This window comes from Melanerpes formicivorus, unplaced genomic scaffold, assembly GCF_026170545.1.
Source record: "Melanerpes formicivorus ecotype bairdi unplaced genomic scaffold, bMelFor1.0.p_v2 SCAF_68, whole genome shotgun sequence".
NCBI classification, from domain to species: domain Eukaryota; kingdom Metazoa; phylum Chordata; class Aves; order Piciformes; family Picidae; genus Melanerpes; species Melanerpes formicivorus.
This window is the reverse complement of record NW_027142420.1, coordinates 1,455,920-1,474,053: the sequence shown is the minus strand read 5'-3', so window position 1 is coordinate 1,474,053 and position 18,134 is coordinate 1,455,920. Positions and strand designations below refer to the sequence as shown.

Below are 18,134 nucleotides of genomic sequence, written 5' to 3'. Positions count from 1 at the left end.
GAGCCTTTCCAGCCCCACCTGGATGCCTTCCTGTGCAGCCTGCCCTGGGTGATGCTGCTCTGGCAGAGGGGTTGGACTGGGTGACCTCTAGAGGCCCCCTCCAAACCCTCAATTCTGTGATTCAGACTGGTGTTAAGGCCTTACTGTGCTAACTAAATCCATCTGGGGTATTTTCAGATTAGTGGCTTTTTGAAGATCCCAGGGACAGGATTTTACTCTACAGATTCAACAGGCTTCACTGAGCAAAACTGAGTAGCAGGGCAGTTAGGAGTTTGTATGGCACCCTAGAGAGCCCCTGTGAAAACAGCAGAAGGACACAACAGTAGTGAAAGCCTTGGGGACAGTCTGTAGTCACTGTCCCTTTGATGCAGCCTGGAACATAAATCCACACACAAACATCTGTTAGATCCACCTGGAAAGCAGCTCTGCCTGTGTGTGTGGCCTCACTTCAAATGGGCTCATTTTCAACAGCCTCTGTGCTCCAGGGTTTCTTCAGCACCGCAGTGTGTGTCTGACTCTCTCTCTTGTGCCTTGTTTTGTGGCAGGATGACGAAGTAGTACTGCAGTGTGTCTCCAGCATCCACAAGGAACAAAGGAAGTTTTGCTTGGCAGCTGAGGGGCTTGGGAATCGCCTGTGCTTCTTGGAACCGACATCAGAGGCTAAAGTAAGAAGCTGATCCTCTCAAGTGGTGTCACTGAGCAGTGACTGCTAACCTGCTGCTTTGCAGAAATGACTTTGAATTTGGCTTTCCAGCGTCAGGCTAAATACACCTCTGGTTTTTCATGCTTCCCTTTCCATGAGTGCAACATGAGACTTCCTAGGGATTCTAAATATACTCTGAGGTGTCCCAGTTCACAGCCAGGAGTCACTATTCTTTAGCTATCTAAAGTGACTATTGGAACTGAAACCACTGTTCTTTCCCTGGCTATCTGGAACAGCTCTGCCATGAGGATAGGCTAAGGGAGCTGGGATTGCTCAGCATAGAGAAGACTTAAAGCTGCCTGCCAGGACCTGAAGGGATCCTACAGGAAGGCTGCAGAGGGACTTCTTACAAGAGGGTCCAACAACAGGACAAGGGGGAATGGATTTAAATTGAGGGAGAATAGGTTTAGATTGGATCTTAGGAAGAAATTCTTCACTACAAGGGTGGCAAGACTCTGGAATGGATTGTCCAGAGAGGTTGTGCATGCCCTCCCCTTGGAGATTTTCAAAGCCAGGTTGGATGTGGCATTGAGTAACTTGGTCTAGTTGAGAGGCAGCCCTGCAGGGATGGCAGGGAGGTTGGATTAGATGATCCCTAAGGTCTCTTCCAGCCTAAGCTGTTCTATGATTCTGTGATCTAAAATAACTCCTGCAACTGAAAAATGTCATCATTTCAGGATGAAGTCTCCAGACTGTTATTAAGATTCAAGTTCACGGCAAAGCTTATTCCTGTTACTGCTGGGGGTTCAAATAATATCTTGTAGACTGTACTGCTCATTTCAGAAGCATTATCACCTGGTAGCTGCTGTATTGCTTCTGAGCTGTGTTGCAGACTAGAAGGGTTGCTGCAGACCAGAAGTGCTGCTGACTGTGCTGGTCACTCAGACAGTTGATAGTTCAGGGAACAGAATTATTAAGCAGCTGATTTAAAGGTAAGAAGTGCAGGACCTTACACTTTGCCTTACTGAACCTCATGAGATTCTCCTCAGCCCACCTCTCCAGCCTGTCCAGGTCCCTCTGGATGGCACCCATCCCATCCTTCAGAATTATCAACAGCACCACTCACCTTGATGTCATTTGCACACTTGCTGAGGGTGCCTCAGTCTCACTGTTGGTATCATTGATGGAGATATTGAACAGCAACCATAGAATGGGTTGGGTTGGAAGGGACCTCCAAAGCTCATCCAGTCCAACCCCCCTGCAGTCAGCAGGGACATCCTCCACTAGATCAGGTTACTCAGAGCCCTGTCCAGCCTCACCTTGAGTATCTCCACGGATGGAGCTAGATGAGAACTTTCTCACCAGCTAGGTTACTTCTTCCCAGACAAAAATCCCAGTTTAGTTTCTTAATTTAAGAGATCATAAAGGGGAGTGGTGGGGGTGGTGGTGGTGGGTTTAAGTGAAATCCCAAGGCACTCCCAGAACAGCATGGTTTAATTCACACTCAAGGTGTCTCAATAAAATGGATGCTGAGAAATCTGAAAGCTGCCACAAAAGCCCAGCAGGGTGCCTGGGCTTTTGTTTAGCTTGCTTTGGTTTTTCAGTAATGCCGTGGTGTATCTGCCTCCCAGGTGCAGTTAAAGGCACTAATGGGTGAAGTGTTACTCAGAGGTGTTTTTGTTCTCTTGGCTGGCTCATTGGCAAGCAGACTGCTTAATGCTGTATGGATGTTTATGTTCCTAGTAATCAAACAATCCAAAGTCTTCCCAGGCTTTGCTAACAAATACGAGGCTCATGCTCTGTTCTGACACCCTTTCCTTTCTTCTTACAGTATGTTCCTCCAGACCTTTGCATCTGTAATTTTGTTCTTGAACAGTCCCTGTCTGTCAGAGCCCTTCAAGAGATGCTGGCCAGCACAGGAGATAATGCTAGTGAAGGGGTAAGTGAATTCACATCCAAGAACATCCAGTTTCTGAACATGGACATGACATTGCCTTTCCTTGCTCCAGGGTTTTCTAGGAGAGGTGCTTCATGGCCTAGCAGCTTCTTGGTTTTTTTCCTGGGACATTACTGCTCATTTGGTTCCTCTCTGCCCAGCTTTCCAGTCTGTTTAGTCTGTCCCAGAGATGAGTGTACAAAAAAAGGACTAAAGAAAACCTGGGATTAAAGATCTTGAATAAATAGAGAGAGAGATTAGATAGATAGATAGATAGATAGATAGATAGATAGATAGATAGATAGATAGATAGATAGATAGATAGATGATAGATAGATATAGATGGATAGATAGATAGATAGATATAGATAGATAGATAGATAGATAGATAGATAGATAGATAGATAGATAGTATCATAGTATCAGTCAGGGTTGGAAGGGACCACAAGGATCATCTAGTTCCAATCCCCCTGCCATGGGCAGGGACACCCCACACTAGATCAGGCTGGACAGAGCCTCGTCCAGCCTAGTCTTAAATAGATAGATATAGATATAGATATAGAGAGAGACATAGAATCTTAGTTTCAGTGGAAAGCAGCAGAGTAGATGAAGAATCCAATGTCTTGGTCATGTTGTTTAGTTAAGTTGGAAGAGGCTTGCTATGTATGAATAATGATGAAGGATTGTAGATGCAGGAAATGACTGAGAGAGGCAGACTTGAGAGCCTCTGAAGTTTGCTGTCTCCTGTTCTAAAGGTACCTTTGTTGTAATGATTCTTTCCCTGGAGTTATTTTTCTTCTGATTACCACAAGGAGCTCAAAATTAAATTCTCAGAGTGGAAAACCCAGTTTGGCCTCTCCCTGAGCTTGCCACAGCTGTCCCTGTCCAAATGAGTAACTGTGCTTGGTAGAGATTTTGGATGTATTTGCTTTAATGAATCTCACAAATGCTGAGGACACCATTAACTCTGGCAAGGATTTCTCCTTGCCAGAGTTAATGCTGGAGTTCTTCTGGCCTGCTTCAAGTATTCTGCCTCTCCTAGCCCAGGCTGCAGTGTGTCTGTGCTCATTTACTTATGTTGCTGTTTATTCTTTTTTAATGCCTCTGAGAAGTTTATAAGGAAGGTGAGTGTATCATATTTAACTTAAAACACTTGGAAATGCTGTGCTGTTGCTTGATTCTAATAAAGATCAGATCATAGCAAGAGTCTCTTGACCATGCACAACATCTGTTCCTTGGCAGATGTTTGGCTGTAGGTATTTGATGATGATGATGATGATTGTGGTGCATTTCTCTGTTGGCTTGACTGTTTGCACATACTACTTGAACTGGAGCAGCTCTTGACGTTGCTGTGTGATTGTGGCTGTAGTCCATGCAGTGCAGTGGAGCTCTGACCTTCTCTGTCGTGTTCTGCAGGCAGCTCAAGGGGGTGGCCACAGAACCCTGCTGTATGGCCACGCCATACTACTTCGACATTCGTTCAGTGAAATGGTGAGTGAGAGAGAGAGCACTTCCACACAGGGGGAGCATGGAGCTCACATCCACACCTTGCTGAAGTGCAAAAATTGATAGAGTGTAGAGGAAGGTAGTGTCTAAAGCTTCTCCTCTGCACTCAACATTTGAATAGCTTATGGCTTCACAACACAAGCACAATGACCCTTCTGGGTTCAGTTTGGATTCTTCCATCCTTGTCACTCAGAAATGTAGTTCACAGAACTGTCAGGGTTGGAAGGGACCTCAAGGATCATCCAGTTCCAACCCCCCTGCCATGGGCAGGGACACCTCACACTAGATCAGGATGCCACATCCAGCCTGGCTTTGAAAAATGCCAGGGATGAGGCTTCCACCACCTCCCTGGGCAACCTGTGCCAGTCTCTCACCACCCTCCTGGGGAACAACTTCTTCCTAAGGTCTGATCTAAATCTCCCCTCCTCTAGTTTTGTTCCATTCCTCCCAGTCCTATCACTCCCTGACACCCTCAAAAGTCCCTCCCCAGCTTTCTTGGAGCCCCCTTCAGATACTGGAAGGCCACAATTAGGTCTCCTCACAGCCTTGTCTTCTCCAGACTGAATATACTGCAATCCTCCTTTAGCCATGGATTTCTGTGTCCCTAAGGAATCCCCTTTAATGAGAAGCTGCTGCTGATGCAAAGGATTTGTTATGATAGGTGCTATTTATTTTTCCATCATTTTTAATGAGATTAAGTGTTTCTTTTACCATCCCATAGTTCCCAGCACCAATAGATGTGCTATCTTCAGGCCTCTTGGGTAGATTTACTACATTGTACAACAGGAAAATTTTAACTGTTGAGGATAGAATAGAATAGAATAGAATAGAATAGAATAGAATAGAATAGAATAGACCAGGTTGGAAGAGACCTTCAAGATCATTGTGTCCAACCTATCACCCAACACCACCTAATCAACTAACCCATGTAACCAAGCACCCCATCAAGTCTCCTCCTGAACACCTCCAGTGACGGCGACTCCACCACCTCCCCAGGCAGCCCATTCCAATGGGCAATCACTCTCTCCGTGTAAAACTTCCTCCTGACCTCCAGCCTGAACTTCCCCTGGCGCAGCCTGAGACTGTGTCCTCTTGTTCTGGTGCTGGTTGCCTGGGAGAAGAGCTGGTTGCCTGGATCTTTGACTTGTTCTGGTCCATGCAATTATACCTAAGAGAGCACTGAGGAAATGAAGTGAAGAAAGCATCTTCCCTCCCTTTTGCTCTACCACAAGACTCTACATTAGTCTTGTGTTTATGAACCACACTAACAGAGGTAGCCTTGACACATCTGGTTGCAAATAGGATTGCTCCCTTTCAGATGTTTGCTGTGTTTTCATGAAGCAAATGTTTCACAGTGAAGCTCATAGAATCACAGAGTGGCTTAGGTTGGAAGGGAGCTCAGAGCTCAGCTGCCCCAACCTCCCCTCCATGCCCAGGGACACCTCTCAGCTACACTCAGCTGCTCAAGGCCTCATCCAGCCTGGCCTGCAGCACCCCCAGGCAGGAGGCAGCCACAGCCTCCCTGGGCAGCCTGTGCCAGAGTCTCAGCAGCCTCCTGCTGAAGAACTTCTTCCTCAGCTCCAGTCTGACCCTGCTCTGCCTCAGCTTCAAACCCTTCCCCCTTGGCCTGTCTCTAGACCCCCTGATGGAAAGTCCCTCTGCAGCCTTCCTGCAGGATCCCTTCAGCTCCTGGCAGGCAGCTCTGAGGTCTCCCCAGTGTCTCCCTTCTCCATGCTGAACACCCCCAGCTCCCTCAGCCTGCCCTCACAGCAGAGCTGCTCCAGCCCTTGGATCATGCCTGTTCCTATCTGATGAACTATGTGAAACTTTGTAAGGCAGGAGCTAAACTGCACAGAGAAAAGTGTGCTGAAGGGGAAGGGATTTTGATTTCAAGTCAGGGAGGCTATGGATACAAACAGGATCACGTTTGCACCAGTAAAACCCCCACTAACAAACCCTAGTGCAGGCTGATGGTGTGATGGAGGGATGGGCAGGTGTTCATTTGCCAGGTGTGTTAATGGCTGCTGTCTGGGTTTTGTTTTCCATGACTCCCCTGGGGCGCTGCAGTATTTGACGTGTTTAACATCCTCGAGATCCCAGACGGACAAACTCGCCTTCGACGTGGGGCTGCGGGAGAATGCAGCAGGTATGGCAGCTTCATGCTGAGGCAGCACAGCTCACACTGGGAGCTGCTGCCACTGTAGGCTTACCAGTGTCCTGTGTATTGTTTGTTAGAAATACTCATAGAATGGCTCAGGCTGGAAGGGAGCTCAGAGCTCCTCTGCCCCAACCTCCCCTCCATGCCCAGGGACACCTCTCAGCTACACTCAGCTGCTCAAGGCCTCATCCAGCCTGGCCTTCAGCACCCCCAGGCAGGAGGCAGCCACAGCCTCCCTGGGCAGCCTGGGCCAGAGTCTCAGCAGCCTCCTGCTGAACAACTTCTTCCTCAGCTCCAGTCTGCCCCTGCTCTGCCTCAGCTTCAAACCCTTCCCCCTTGGCCTGTCTCTAGACCCCCTGATGGAAAGTCCCTCTGCAGCCTTCCTGCAGGATCCCTTCAGGTCCTGGCAGGCAGCTCTGAGCTCTCCCCAGTGTCTCTTCTCCATGCTGAACACCCCAGCTCCCTCAGCCTGTGCTCCCAGCAGAGCTGCTCCAGCCCATCAATAAGATGACTAAAGTGAAGTGATGACTGTCAAGAGTGATGACTTCCAATAAGTCATTTGACTGTGAAAGAATGTGAGAGTACTGTGCAATTAAACTGAGTTACTCCAACTGCATGGCTGCAGCAGGTGAAAGACAAACTTCCCAAACAGAAGGTGATGTAAATAATCAGCTACCTGAAGAGGAGTTCTCAAAGAGCAGGGCCAGTGCTAGTGGTCACTGGTGCTAATGGTCAAAGTGAAATGATCACATTGAATGAAAGAAGTCTGATGCTTTTGTTTTCTGTTGGTGTGGTTTGGCACTTTGAACAGCATTAGAGGCAGGCCATAGATCAGTGCATTTCCTATATACATTGGAGCCATCTCACAAGGGAAGTATTCTACTTGTAATTGAGGAAAACAGGGTGGGGGGAATGTAATGAGCACCTGGCTAAAAGAGCTGAAGAAAAATAAAACCATAAACCAGGGCAAAATAATCATGGGACAGAGAGGAACAGATATGACACAAACAAGAAATGATGAGAAAGCTTTAAAATCTAATTAATAGATTTCTGGGAGTACTGCCAGTGAGAGTGCTGCTGACAGAAATAGAGTAAGGAAAACACAGAACTGTGCTTCCATGAAATCACAAATGAATTCTGAGGTGCCACTGGCGGCTCTGTTAAAGGAGCTCACAAGCAGCTCAGCCACAGAGCCACCTGAGGGTGTATGTGCTGCTGCATGCATAGGGTTAATGGTTCCTGAAAGGGCTGAGTGGTCCTCAGGAGGTAACAGCGACCCTGTAGTGACCCCGGACAGACATCTATTGTGAAGGGAAATAGAATCTGAGTGCCTGCAAACACAGCTCATTACTGTGACACATAAGTGCCAGCTGTATTAATCACACAGTGTCAGGGGTTGGAAGGGACCTACAGACACCACCCAGTCCAACCCCCCTGCCAGAGCAGGGCACCCAGGGCAGGGCACACAGAACACATCCAGGTGGGGTTGGGAAGGTTCCAGAGCAGGAGACTCCACAACCTCTCTGGGCAGCCTGCTCCAGGGCTCTGCCACTCTCACAGGGACAAAGATTTCCCTCCTGTTCCCCTGGCACTTCCTCTGCTCCAGCTTGCCCCCAGTGCCCCTTGTGCTGTGCTTGGCCATCCCTGAGCAGAGCCTGGCTCCAGCCCTGCACATCTTGATCCCCAGCACTGAGGGCAGCCCTCAGGCTCCTCTGCTCCCAGCTCCCTCAGCCTGTGCTCCCAGGGAGATGTTCCACTGCCTGCAGCAGCTCTGGGGCTCTGTGCTGGGCTCTGTCAAGCAGTTCCCTGAGATTCCTCTTGACCTGCGGGGCCCAGAACTGGCCACAGTCAGCACAAACCTGTGCTTTCTATTGGCTTTTCATGATTGTGGAAACAAATCGAAATGGAACTAGGCTGGTGAAGGAGAGGCACTGCAACTGTAGGCGTTAAGAATGTTTGCTGGCCATGCTCTTTGAGAATTCCTTTTCAGGGAGCTGATTAGTTACACGACCTTCTCTTTTCAGTGAGGGAAGTTTGTCTTTCACCTGTCCTAGCCATACATAAGATGGTCTGAGACAGACATTAGCAGCCTGTTACTTGATTAGATCTTCAGCTGCTGCCTCAGCTGGAGACCAGTTTCTTTAGGCACGCTGATAAAAGCACTATACGTGTTCTATCTCAAAATATTTTCAGTGAAAACTATCCTCATGTTGGAGAGTTATTGTGCATGCATCTGCTTGCACCCAGGAGGCTTCCTAATGCACACCTGGGCTTGCCTGCTATTGGTGTTTACTCGTCTGTGCATAGGCAAGGGAGGCCTTGTACACAGAGAGAGGATAAAAAGCAACACAGAAGGAATGTTCAGCTGTGTTTCTGCACTGGGGATCCTGATCACTGTTACATGCTTGCTAGCCTCATCAACTGAACACCATAGCATCACCTCCCCTTGCCCTGCTCCCCCGCCACTTTAAACGGCTTATTGAATCCATTTCAGCTGCGTGAAGCACTCTTTGCCTAGCAGGTGCTGAATGAAAAGCTGCTGGATGTTTATTTGCTTCTGAAGATTCAGCCTTTGCATTCTTAGGGATGGAACTTTTACTGTTCTCTTCTAACTCCTTTAATAACCTTCACATTTTGTTTACAGATGTTTACATGAAAGCTCTTAGCTGGGCAAGCAGATTTGTGTGCTTTAGTTTATGCCACCAGCGTTGCCTTTATTTAATTCTCTTCCACTGTGCATTGCCCTAAAAGGTGTGAAATGGTGGGAGGAATTAGGTGATCTTCCCAGAACCGGGGTATATGTGTGTGTAAAGTAATCTGAGAGCTGATCTGTAATGGATAAGAAATACTCCGTGGTTGTCACCCTTCGGCGTGCCTGTCCCCCTTCGGCGTGCCTGTCCCCCTTCGGCGTGCCTGTCCCCCTTCGGCGTGCCTGTCCCCCTTCGGCGTGCCTGTCCCCCTTCGGCGTGCCTGTCCCCCTTCGGCGTGCCTGTCCCCCTTCGGCGTGCCTGTCCCCCTTCGGCGTGCCTGTCCTGCAGTCACCCAGTCCGCAGCGCTCCCGGAGCTGCCCCCGGAGCTGCCGTCCGTGGTGCAGCAGACATTGCAAAGCTGTGCAGTGTTTGTTTCAGCATTCCGTGTTCTGCAGCGTAAATGGAGCTTAGCGTGGAGATCAGGCCGCGAACCTGTGAATTAAATGCGAGCATTAAGCAAAACAGAACCTAAAGGCAGAGGGCGAAGGCTGAAGCAGCTGTTAGCAATTTACTGTCAGCGAGAGCCTGGTCGGAGCGCGGGGATCGGCACCCAGGCGGCCCCGCGGCACAAATCAGCTCGCGGGGTGCTTGGCTCTTCCCTCCCCTGAAGCTGGCACACGGGCGGCGAGCGGAGCGACCCCCCCGGACCGCACCGAGCCTGCCGGACAGGCGCGGGCAGCGCCGCAGCCACCCCCCGCACCCCACCGCGTCCAGCGGGAGGGAGTGGTGAGTTCTCTGGGGGTGCCGGCAGTTGGCGGGGGCAGGCACAGGGGCAGGAACAGCCAGGGGTGCAGTTTGCAGGGACAGACACAGGGGCAGGGACAGACACAGGGGCAGGAACAGCCAGGGGTGCAGTTTGCAGGGCCAGGCACACAGGCAGCAGCAGCCAGGGGTGCAGTTTGCAGGGCCAGGCACACAGGCAGCAGCCAGGGGTGCAGTTTGCAGGGCCAGGCACGCAGGCAGCAGCCAGGGGTGCAGTTTGCAGGGCCAGGCACACAGGCAGCAGCAGCCAGGGGTGCAGTTTGCAGGGCCAGGCACACAGGCAGCAGCAGCAGCCAGGGGTGCAGTTTGCAGGGCCAGGCACACAGGCAGCAGCCAGGGGTGCAGTTTGCAGGGCCAGGCACACAGGCAGCAGCCAGGGGTGCAGTTTGCAGGGCCAGGCACGCAGGCAGCAGCAGCCAGGAGTGCAGTTTGCAGGGCCAGGCACACAGGCAGCAGCAGCAGCCAGGGCTGCAGTTTGCAGGGCCAGGCACGCAGGCAGCAGCCAGGGGTGCAGTTTGCAGGGCCAGGCACACAGGCAGCAGCAGCAGCCAGGGGTGCAGTTTGCAGGGCCAGGCACGCAGGCAGCAGCCAGGGGTGCAGTTTGCAGGGCCAGGCACACGGGCAGCAGCCAGGGGTGCAGTTTGCAGGAGCAGCCTATCGGCTGCAAGCCGAGCCAGAGCTGTTAGTGACAGAAATGTGGTGCCCCAGGCTATGGTCCCCGGTAAACAGGCAGGTGTGGAGGCCCCTGGCTGCAGGCAGTGCCAAAGCCTTTGTTTGGCACGGGCTGGCTGCAGAGCTCTGGGCCCTGTGCTGGCTGTGAGCTGTGCACAGCTGAGGGCACTCACAGCTGTGTGCACAGCTGAGGGGAATGAGGATTATCAGGGAGTGTGAGAGGGAGATGGAGTGGTGGAGCCAGGCTCTGCCCTCCCCGCAGCAGAAATGGGAGCACCTGTGTCCTGCCTCTGGTGGGGGAAGACAGAGGAGCTGACGGGAGGGGTGAGTGGGGGCAAGCGCTTGGCCACGGCAGGCAGAGCTTGGCCACGGCAGGCAGCGTTTTGGCCATGGCAGGCAGAGCTTGGCCTCCTTGCCTGCTTCGCCTCCACAGGTACCTCTGAGCAATAGCTCTGAGGCCCTGCTGGAAGGCTGCCACTCTGATGGGGATGTGGATACCAGGCAACCTATAGCAGGGGTCTTACTGAGACCAGATTTGCCTTCCAGGCCTCCCTCACCTTCCCATTTGCCCTTACACAACAGGTCTGGGGCTCTGGAACTGCAGGGCCAAGCCACAGAGGAAGCAGATGGGGATCCATCCAGGGGGCTGCCTGGGGTGCCACAGCCAGCCCCACAGGTTAGGACTAGGGGTGGTGGGGGTGAAATTGATGGCATCTGTACCGATGCATGCAGCATAGGCAGCAGGCAGGAGGAACTGGAAGCTGTTGTGCAGCAGGCAGGAGGAACTGGAAGCTGTTGTGCAGCAGGCAGGAGGAACTGGAAGCTGTTGTGCAGCAGGCAGGAGGAACTGGAAGCTGTTGTGCAGCAGGACAGCTGTGACACTGCTGCCATGGCAGAAGCGTGGTGGGATGGCTGCTATGGCTGCAGCACTGCAGTGAATGGCTGTGAGCTCTTGAGAAGGGACAGACAGGGCAGGAGAGGTGGTGGAGTGGCACTGGGTGTGAGGGAACATTTAGATTGTGTAGAACTCGCCAGCGGAGATGGGAAGGTCGAGTGCGTGTGGGCGAGGATGAGGAGAAAGGCCAGCGAGGCAAATACCCTGTTGGGAGTCTGATACAGACCACCCAGCCAGGAAGAGGAGGCTGAGGGGGCACTCAACAGCAGTGTGTCCAGCAGGAGCAGGGCACTGATGGTGCCTCTGTACTCAGCCCTGGTGAGGCCACAGCTTGAGTGCTGGGCTCAGTTCTGGGCACCACAGGACATGAAGGACATTGAGGTGCTGGAGGGTGTCCGGAGAAGAGCAAGGAGGCTGGGGAGGGGTTTGGAGGACATCATACAAGGAGTTTCTCAGGGAGCTGGGGTTGGTTAGTCTGGAGAAGAGAAGGCTGAGGGGAGACCTCATTGCTATCAACAACTCCCTGAAAGGAGGCTGGAGTGAGGCTACTGTTGGCTGCTTCTCCCGAGCTATCAGTGATAGGATGAGAGGAATGGGTTGGAGTTGTGCCAGGAGAGGTTTAGGTTGGAGATAAGGAAAAACTTCTTTAGTGAGAGAGTGGTGAGGGGTTGGAAGAGGCTGCCCAGGAAGGTGGTGGAGTCACCATCCCTGGAGGTGCCCAGTAGCTGTAGCTGTGGTGCTTCAGGACATGGTTTAGTGGTCATGGCTGTCGGGTTGGACTTGATCCTGAAGGTCTTTTCCGGCCTCAGTGATTCTCTGCTTCTGAGCAGTGTTTTGCAGGTGGTTAATTTCTTTGAAAACATTGTAAGAGACCAGCTTCAGTGACTGAAAGTTTCAAGGAAAACAATTCCCACTGACTGCAAAGAGGAGCAAGGTGGTCTGATCAGGTGGCTGTGTTCATATTAGACACCATTCTTTGTCATCTTGTCTCCATGTTCTGTAAAGATACCCTGGAATGTCTCGGGCCTGGTCTGTTTGGGTACCCTTGCTAAGCAGTGTCTCTGTCCTGCAGGTGAGGCGTGCTGGTGGACAATCCATCCTGCTTCTAAGCAGAGGTCAGAAGGAGAGAAGGTTCGGATAGGTGATGATCTCATCCTGGTCAGCGTGTCCTCTGAGAGATACCTGGTACGTGGGCTTGTTTGCCTAGGTCAGCCACAGAGGGCTGTGAGGGACTGCAGGAAATGGCTGAGATTCTTATGAGTGAATGTTCTTGCTTGGTTTTGCTTTTCCAAGCTAGAAAATGAGGCCTGCTTGCAGAGCAGAGTTTTGGCTCTCAGGGAAAGAGAGCAAGGCTCTTCCCATGCATTTATCCCAAGGTGCACTTCAGCATTCTCCAGCTTAGGAAGGTTTTGTTTCTGTGGCTGCTCTCTTTCTAAGCTGCAACCTGGAGTCTGCTGATGAGATTTAGAGAAGAGTTAATTCTAAAAGCAAATTGCTGCTAATTGAAACAATAATAGCACTTACATATTTACTTGATGATCTATTTCTGTCCTCTTGAGAAATTGACATACCCAAAAGTTTTTAAGTGGGTGAAAGTCACTCTCTGCTGTTTGTCTCCTCTTGTTTCAGCATCTCTCGATCTCAAATGGAAGTATTCAGGTGGATGCCTCCTTCATGCAGACACTGTGGAATGTTCATCCTACGTGCTCAGGAAGCAGCATCACAGAAGGTTTGTAATCTCCTTTATCACTGACAAATGTATATCATTTAAATGACCTTTGGTTTCTTTTCACAAGCAGTGGAAAAAAAAAACAAACAACCACCACCATCCTCAGAACATCTAAATCTAAAAAGCTGAGTGAAAATAAAGCAGGTGAGCATGGGAGAGAAGAATGATGGAAGGGAAACCCCCAGAATGCAGATAGATCAGCTGGGGATTAACTGGAAAACAGCTGACTAAGTGCTGCAGCTTTAGACTAGCAAAGCATCAAAAGCTGCTTGAGAGCTGAAAACTGACAGGGCAGCAGAGGGAGTTTGCCTCCAGATGAATTTTAGGGAGTGGGAGCTACAAAATAAGTCTGTAATGCAGATCTTTGCACAGGCTTTTCAGTCCCCTTGTAACAGAGGTAACAGAGGAGAGAGAAGGGTACAAGCAGAATGGAAAACAGGTTTGTCATAGCTCCTGTTTAGATCTCTTAGCTGTGTTGTCCAAGGCTCAGTGTCCTTGTTGGATCTCACAGCAGTGATTCCTTCTTGTCTCTGTCATGAGTCAGAGAAAACAAGCTGGCTAAGGACATCCTCTTACTCAGCCCTAAATCCCACACCACGGAGCCAGGATTTCTTTCTGGGTACTTGACTGCACTTTACAGCCCCGTTGGAAAAGCACTGCCTTGTTCTGCTGGAGAAATACTCTGTTCTGCAGGGACAGGCTCAGCCATTCAGTGCTCCCCACTGCAGTGCCACCCTGTCACCAGCCTGTCAGAGCAACCTCTACTGCACCTCTGCTCTCCTCTCAAGTGTCAGCCCTCCAAGTTTGGGGATAGCAAATGTCTTCAAGTCAGGATCATTTTGTATCACTTGGCCCTAAAACTAATCAATTACCACAGAATTATTGAGGCTGGAAAAGACCTCTGAGATCAAGTTCAACCTATGACCTCACACCACCATGTCAGCTAAACCAGGCCACCAGGTGCCACATCCAAGCTTTTCTTAAAGGCTTCCAGGGATGGAGACTCCACCACCTCCCTGGGCAGTCCATCCCAGTGCCTAATCAGCCTTTCCCATGAGGAAGTGCTTCCTAAGATCCAACCTAACCCCCCCTGGCACAGCTTCAGGCCATGGCCTCTTGTCCCCTGACCTGGACAAGTATTTGCAGAATCTCAGAGTGGTTGAGGCTGGAAGGGACCTCATCCCAGCCCCTACTCAGGCAGGCCTAGAAGGGGTTGCCCAGGACTAAATCCAGACAGCTTTTGAATAGCTCCAACAAAGGAGACTCCACAACCTCTCTGGGCACCCTCACAGAGGAAAAAGTGTTTCCTGATGTTCAGATGTGTTTCACTTTGTGCCCATTGCCTCTGCTCATGTCACTGGGCACCACTAAAGAGACCCTGACTTTTTCTTCTCTACATGGATGAGATTTCCCCCCACAGAGCCTTCTCTTTTCTCTAGGTCATACAGCCCAGTTCTCTCAGTCTTTCCTTGGGTGCGGTGCAGCAGTCTTCAAAGCTAATTATTTGTGTGACAGTCCTTGGGCTTAGCCTTTAGCTGTAGAGACACTTCTCAGAATGGTTTAGGTGATCAGTGACTATAAGCCTTGGGAGCCTCGCTCAAGCTGAGTGGGCAGACTGGGAAAGTGAGATTTCATGAGTCTGAAATTGGACTGGAGGTCAGACAGCATTCTTAGTGTGATGTTTGAAGTACTTCTGATGGAACATGAATACCAGGAAAGTCAGGGTTTTCAGTGGTTTGGGTTCTGTTTGTTCATGGCTTGTCCCCTCCCTGCCCTCCCTTCCTTCTTCAGTGTCACCTTTGTGTTGATTTGCAACAGGCTAATTGCAAGTTACTGTTCTCCTAACTTGAGAATGTATCCTAAACTGGCTGCACAGCATGGAGGTTTCCTTTCACCCTTCCTCCTTTGTGTGTATTTGTTCTTCAAAAAGGAATTAATTTCACTTACAAGGTCAGAACAGTTTGGACTGAGGGTCTGATGAATCATTCTCCTCCCACACCATCTTTGCTTCTCCTGGTGAGGTGGAGTGCCTGGTTTTGACCTGTACTCTTTGTGTTAAATGGATTGGAAAGTTAGCTTCCATTGAACATAATGTGCAGAGCTGCTGAGTGTTTTTGTGTCCTCTGTCTCCTGCTGCTCCTGTGCAGTTCTGATTTGGACTCAGATCATAAATGTCAGAACAAATTGATGAACTCCCCAAATTACTCTGCACTGAGAACATTTGCATTTTATCCAGGGGGAGGGAACTCTGGGACTGTACATTTGATTTGGCTCTTACCTGAAGCATCCCATTTTCAAAGCAGTAACTTTGAAATAAGTTTTCAATTTCCTTTTCTGGCCCCAGAACCTTAATTTCATTGTTTAAATGCTAAGAGATTGCTTGCTTCTGTCTTCATTTCCAGGAGAAGTGTTTGTAACTGCAGGGGATACCCAAAAGTCTGTCACCGTGTGAGAGCTGTTGTCTTCAGCTCAGCTGTGAGGGGAAGTTTGCAAACCACACTCCCCCTAGGTGGTCTGCAGCTTTCCCATTTTCTGGAGGGTGTGATTTTCATAATGTCAGTGCTGAACCTAATCAGCAACTCTGCTTCTTCTCCAGGGTACCTTCTTGGGGGGCATGTGGTACGTCTCTTCCATGGCCACGATGAGTGCTTGACCATTCCATCCACAGACCAGAATGATTCACAGCACAAGTGAGTGGTGGGGCAGGCTTATGCATTCCCTTCTCTCAAGAAAGAAATTAGTGATTGCCAGTTGAATTTGGGGCTAGATTAAACACTTTTTGCTGCAATTACTCAGTGACATCATTACAGGAAGTTGAGACCTGCTAAGCAGAAAATCAGTCATGGGTCCTTTCATGGCTGAAATTCAAGCAGTTGATTTCCACTGAGATTTCAACCTCTTCTGTTACAAAATCACAGAGCTGTCAGGGTTGGAAGGGACCTCAAGGGTCATCCAGTTCCAACCCCCTGCCATGGCAGGGACACCTCACACCACAGCAGGTTGCTCACAGCCACATCCAGCCTGGCTGCAAACACCTCCAGGCAGGAGGCTTCCACCACCTCCCTGGGCAGCCTGTGCCAGGCTCTCACCACCCTCATGGGCAACAACATTTTCCTATGGTCTAATCTAAATATCCTCTAGCTTGGATCCATCCCCCCCAGTCCTATCACTCCCTGACAGCCTCAAAAGTCCCTCCCCAGCTTTCTTGTAGCCCCCTTCAGATACTGGAAGGCCACAACAAGGTCTCCTCAGAGCCTTCTCCAGACTGCACAACCCCAACTCTCTCACTCTGTCCACGTAGAAGAGGAGGTGCTCCTTGGCTTGCCTTTAGTGTGTGCTACTAGAAACACAAGGAAGTATTAAGAGGGAAGATGATAACTTAAAAGAAGCAGCCCTAAAAGCTCTCTGAAAGTTCGTTCTCTCCACACACACTGCACCTCTCTGCACGTGCTTGCTCTCTCAAATTTGATTAAAACCTGAAGACAATTAAATCATATTAGTCAGACTAAATCATTTTGGTATTCAACATTAATCTGCAGTTGTTGTGCAGGGTGTTGATTTATTAATTGAGTTTAGCTTTGCATTTTGCTGATGCAGAAAGGCACAACAAGCTAAATCATTTTGAGACACAAAACCTCAGGCATGAAAAATTATACTCAGTGAAGCATTTCTATGCCCATGGTGGGCAAAGGAGTTGTGCTTTAGGTAACAATCAGTTATGTTAAGTAACCTTTTCAGCTCTGGGTTTTCTGCTTCCACGTTTTCATATGGAGTAAAAAATGTCTCCAAAGCCAGAAGAAAATCCCAACTGGATCTCAGAAAGCTTCACTTTTGTGGGCAGAACAAAAAAATGCCAAGTTTGCACTGAGTGTGAAAAGTGCTCACCTGGCATCAAAATACCAGCAGAGGGATTAGGATCTAGATACCTTCTGTGGGACATGAGCAGAGATGGAGGAGGTCAAAGAGAGTGGAAATGAATTATTAATTTTGAGCTGAGCTTGCAAGAGGTCATTAGAGTCTGACAGAATTAACATCACTAAGATGAATAGGACCAAAGGGGATCTAGGATGAAAGTGGAAAAGAACAGCTGCAGACATTTCCTGGGTGTTCAGTAGATTGATGGAACATAGCAGGATGGAAGGGACTTCAAAAGCTCACATGCAGAGTCCAGCAATGAAGATGAATTGATTGCTAGGGTTTTCTGCTGTCATTTCTTATCTTGGTTCTGGAGTATTAAAACCATTATTGGAGAGGGCAAGATGTGTAGTACATAGAATCGTAGAATGGGTTGGGAGGGATCTCCAAAGGTCATCCAGTCCAGACCTCTGCACTCAGCAGGGACATCCTCCCCTAGAGCCCTGTCCAGCCTGACCTTGAGTATCTCCAGGGATGGAGCCTCAACCGCCTCCCTGGGCAACCAGCAGCCACCTGGTGCAGAACTTGTTCCTCACATCCAGTCTCAATCTGCTGTGAGAGAGTAGCTTCATGGAGAAGCAGCCCAGCTTCCCTGGGACGCTGGAGCCTGTGTTGTGCTCACTGATGAGTAGGAGGCTTCTGTCCATTCAACTCCACCCGTTTAGCAGAGAGGAGGCAAGTCCTACGTAGAGGAGTAAGTTATTAAGGGCAACAAAGCTTATGAAGGGCCTGGAGCACATCACCTACAAGGAGAGTCAGAGGGAGCAGGGCGTGTTCAGGCTGGAGAAGAGGAGGCTGAGGAAGACTTCATTGCTCTCCACAGCTCTCTGAAGGGAGGTTGGAGTGAGGAGGGGGCAGCCTCTGCTCCTTGATGGCAACTGACAGGAGCAGAGGAAAGATTCCAAGCTGCAGGGGGAGGGTCAGGCTGGATGCTAGGAAATACTTCTTTCCTGGAGTGGTTCTCAGACCTTGGAATGTTCTGCCCAGGGCAGTGCTGGGGTCACCATCCCTGGAGGTGTTCAAGTGCTTTGTGGACCTGGTACTCAGGGACATGGTTTAGTGTTGTCCTTTCAGTGCTGGGTCAGGGGTTGGACTGGATGAGCTTGGAGGTCTCTTCCAACCAGATAGATGCTGTGATTGTGTAGCACACAGAGACTCCAGAGGCTGA

At 50.0% G+C, this 18,134-nt stretch overlaps 1 protein-coding gene across 6 annotated transcripts in view; it reads left to right on the top strand.

The window, feature by feature from the left end:
* RYR3 (ryanodine receptor 3) overlaps positions 1 to 18,134 on the top strand; it is a 230,660-nt gene that overhangs the window by 57,842 nt on the left and 154,684 nt on the right. For all 6 annotated transcript variants that reach the window (XM_068162895.1, XM_068162893.1, XM_068162894.1 and 3 more), the window contains exons 2-8: positions 546 to 665; positions 2,475 to 2,582; positions 3,996 to 4,070; positions 6,153 to 6,231; positions 12,395 to 12,507; positions 12,952 to 13,051; positions 15,648 to 15,741. In XM_068162895.1, the coding sequence (XP_068018996.1) occupies positions 546 to 665; positions 2,475 to 2,582; positions 3,996 to 4,070; positions 6,153 to 6,231; positions 12,395 to 12,507; positions 12,952 to 13,051; positions 15,648 to 15,741 (689 nt within the window). The remainder of the gene's footprint in view (positions 1 to 545; positions 666 to 2,474; positions 2,583 to 3,995; positions 4,071 to 6,152; positions 6,232 to 12,394; positions 12,508 to 12,951; positions 13,052 to 15,647; positions 15,742 to 18,134) is intronic.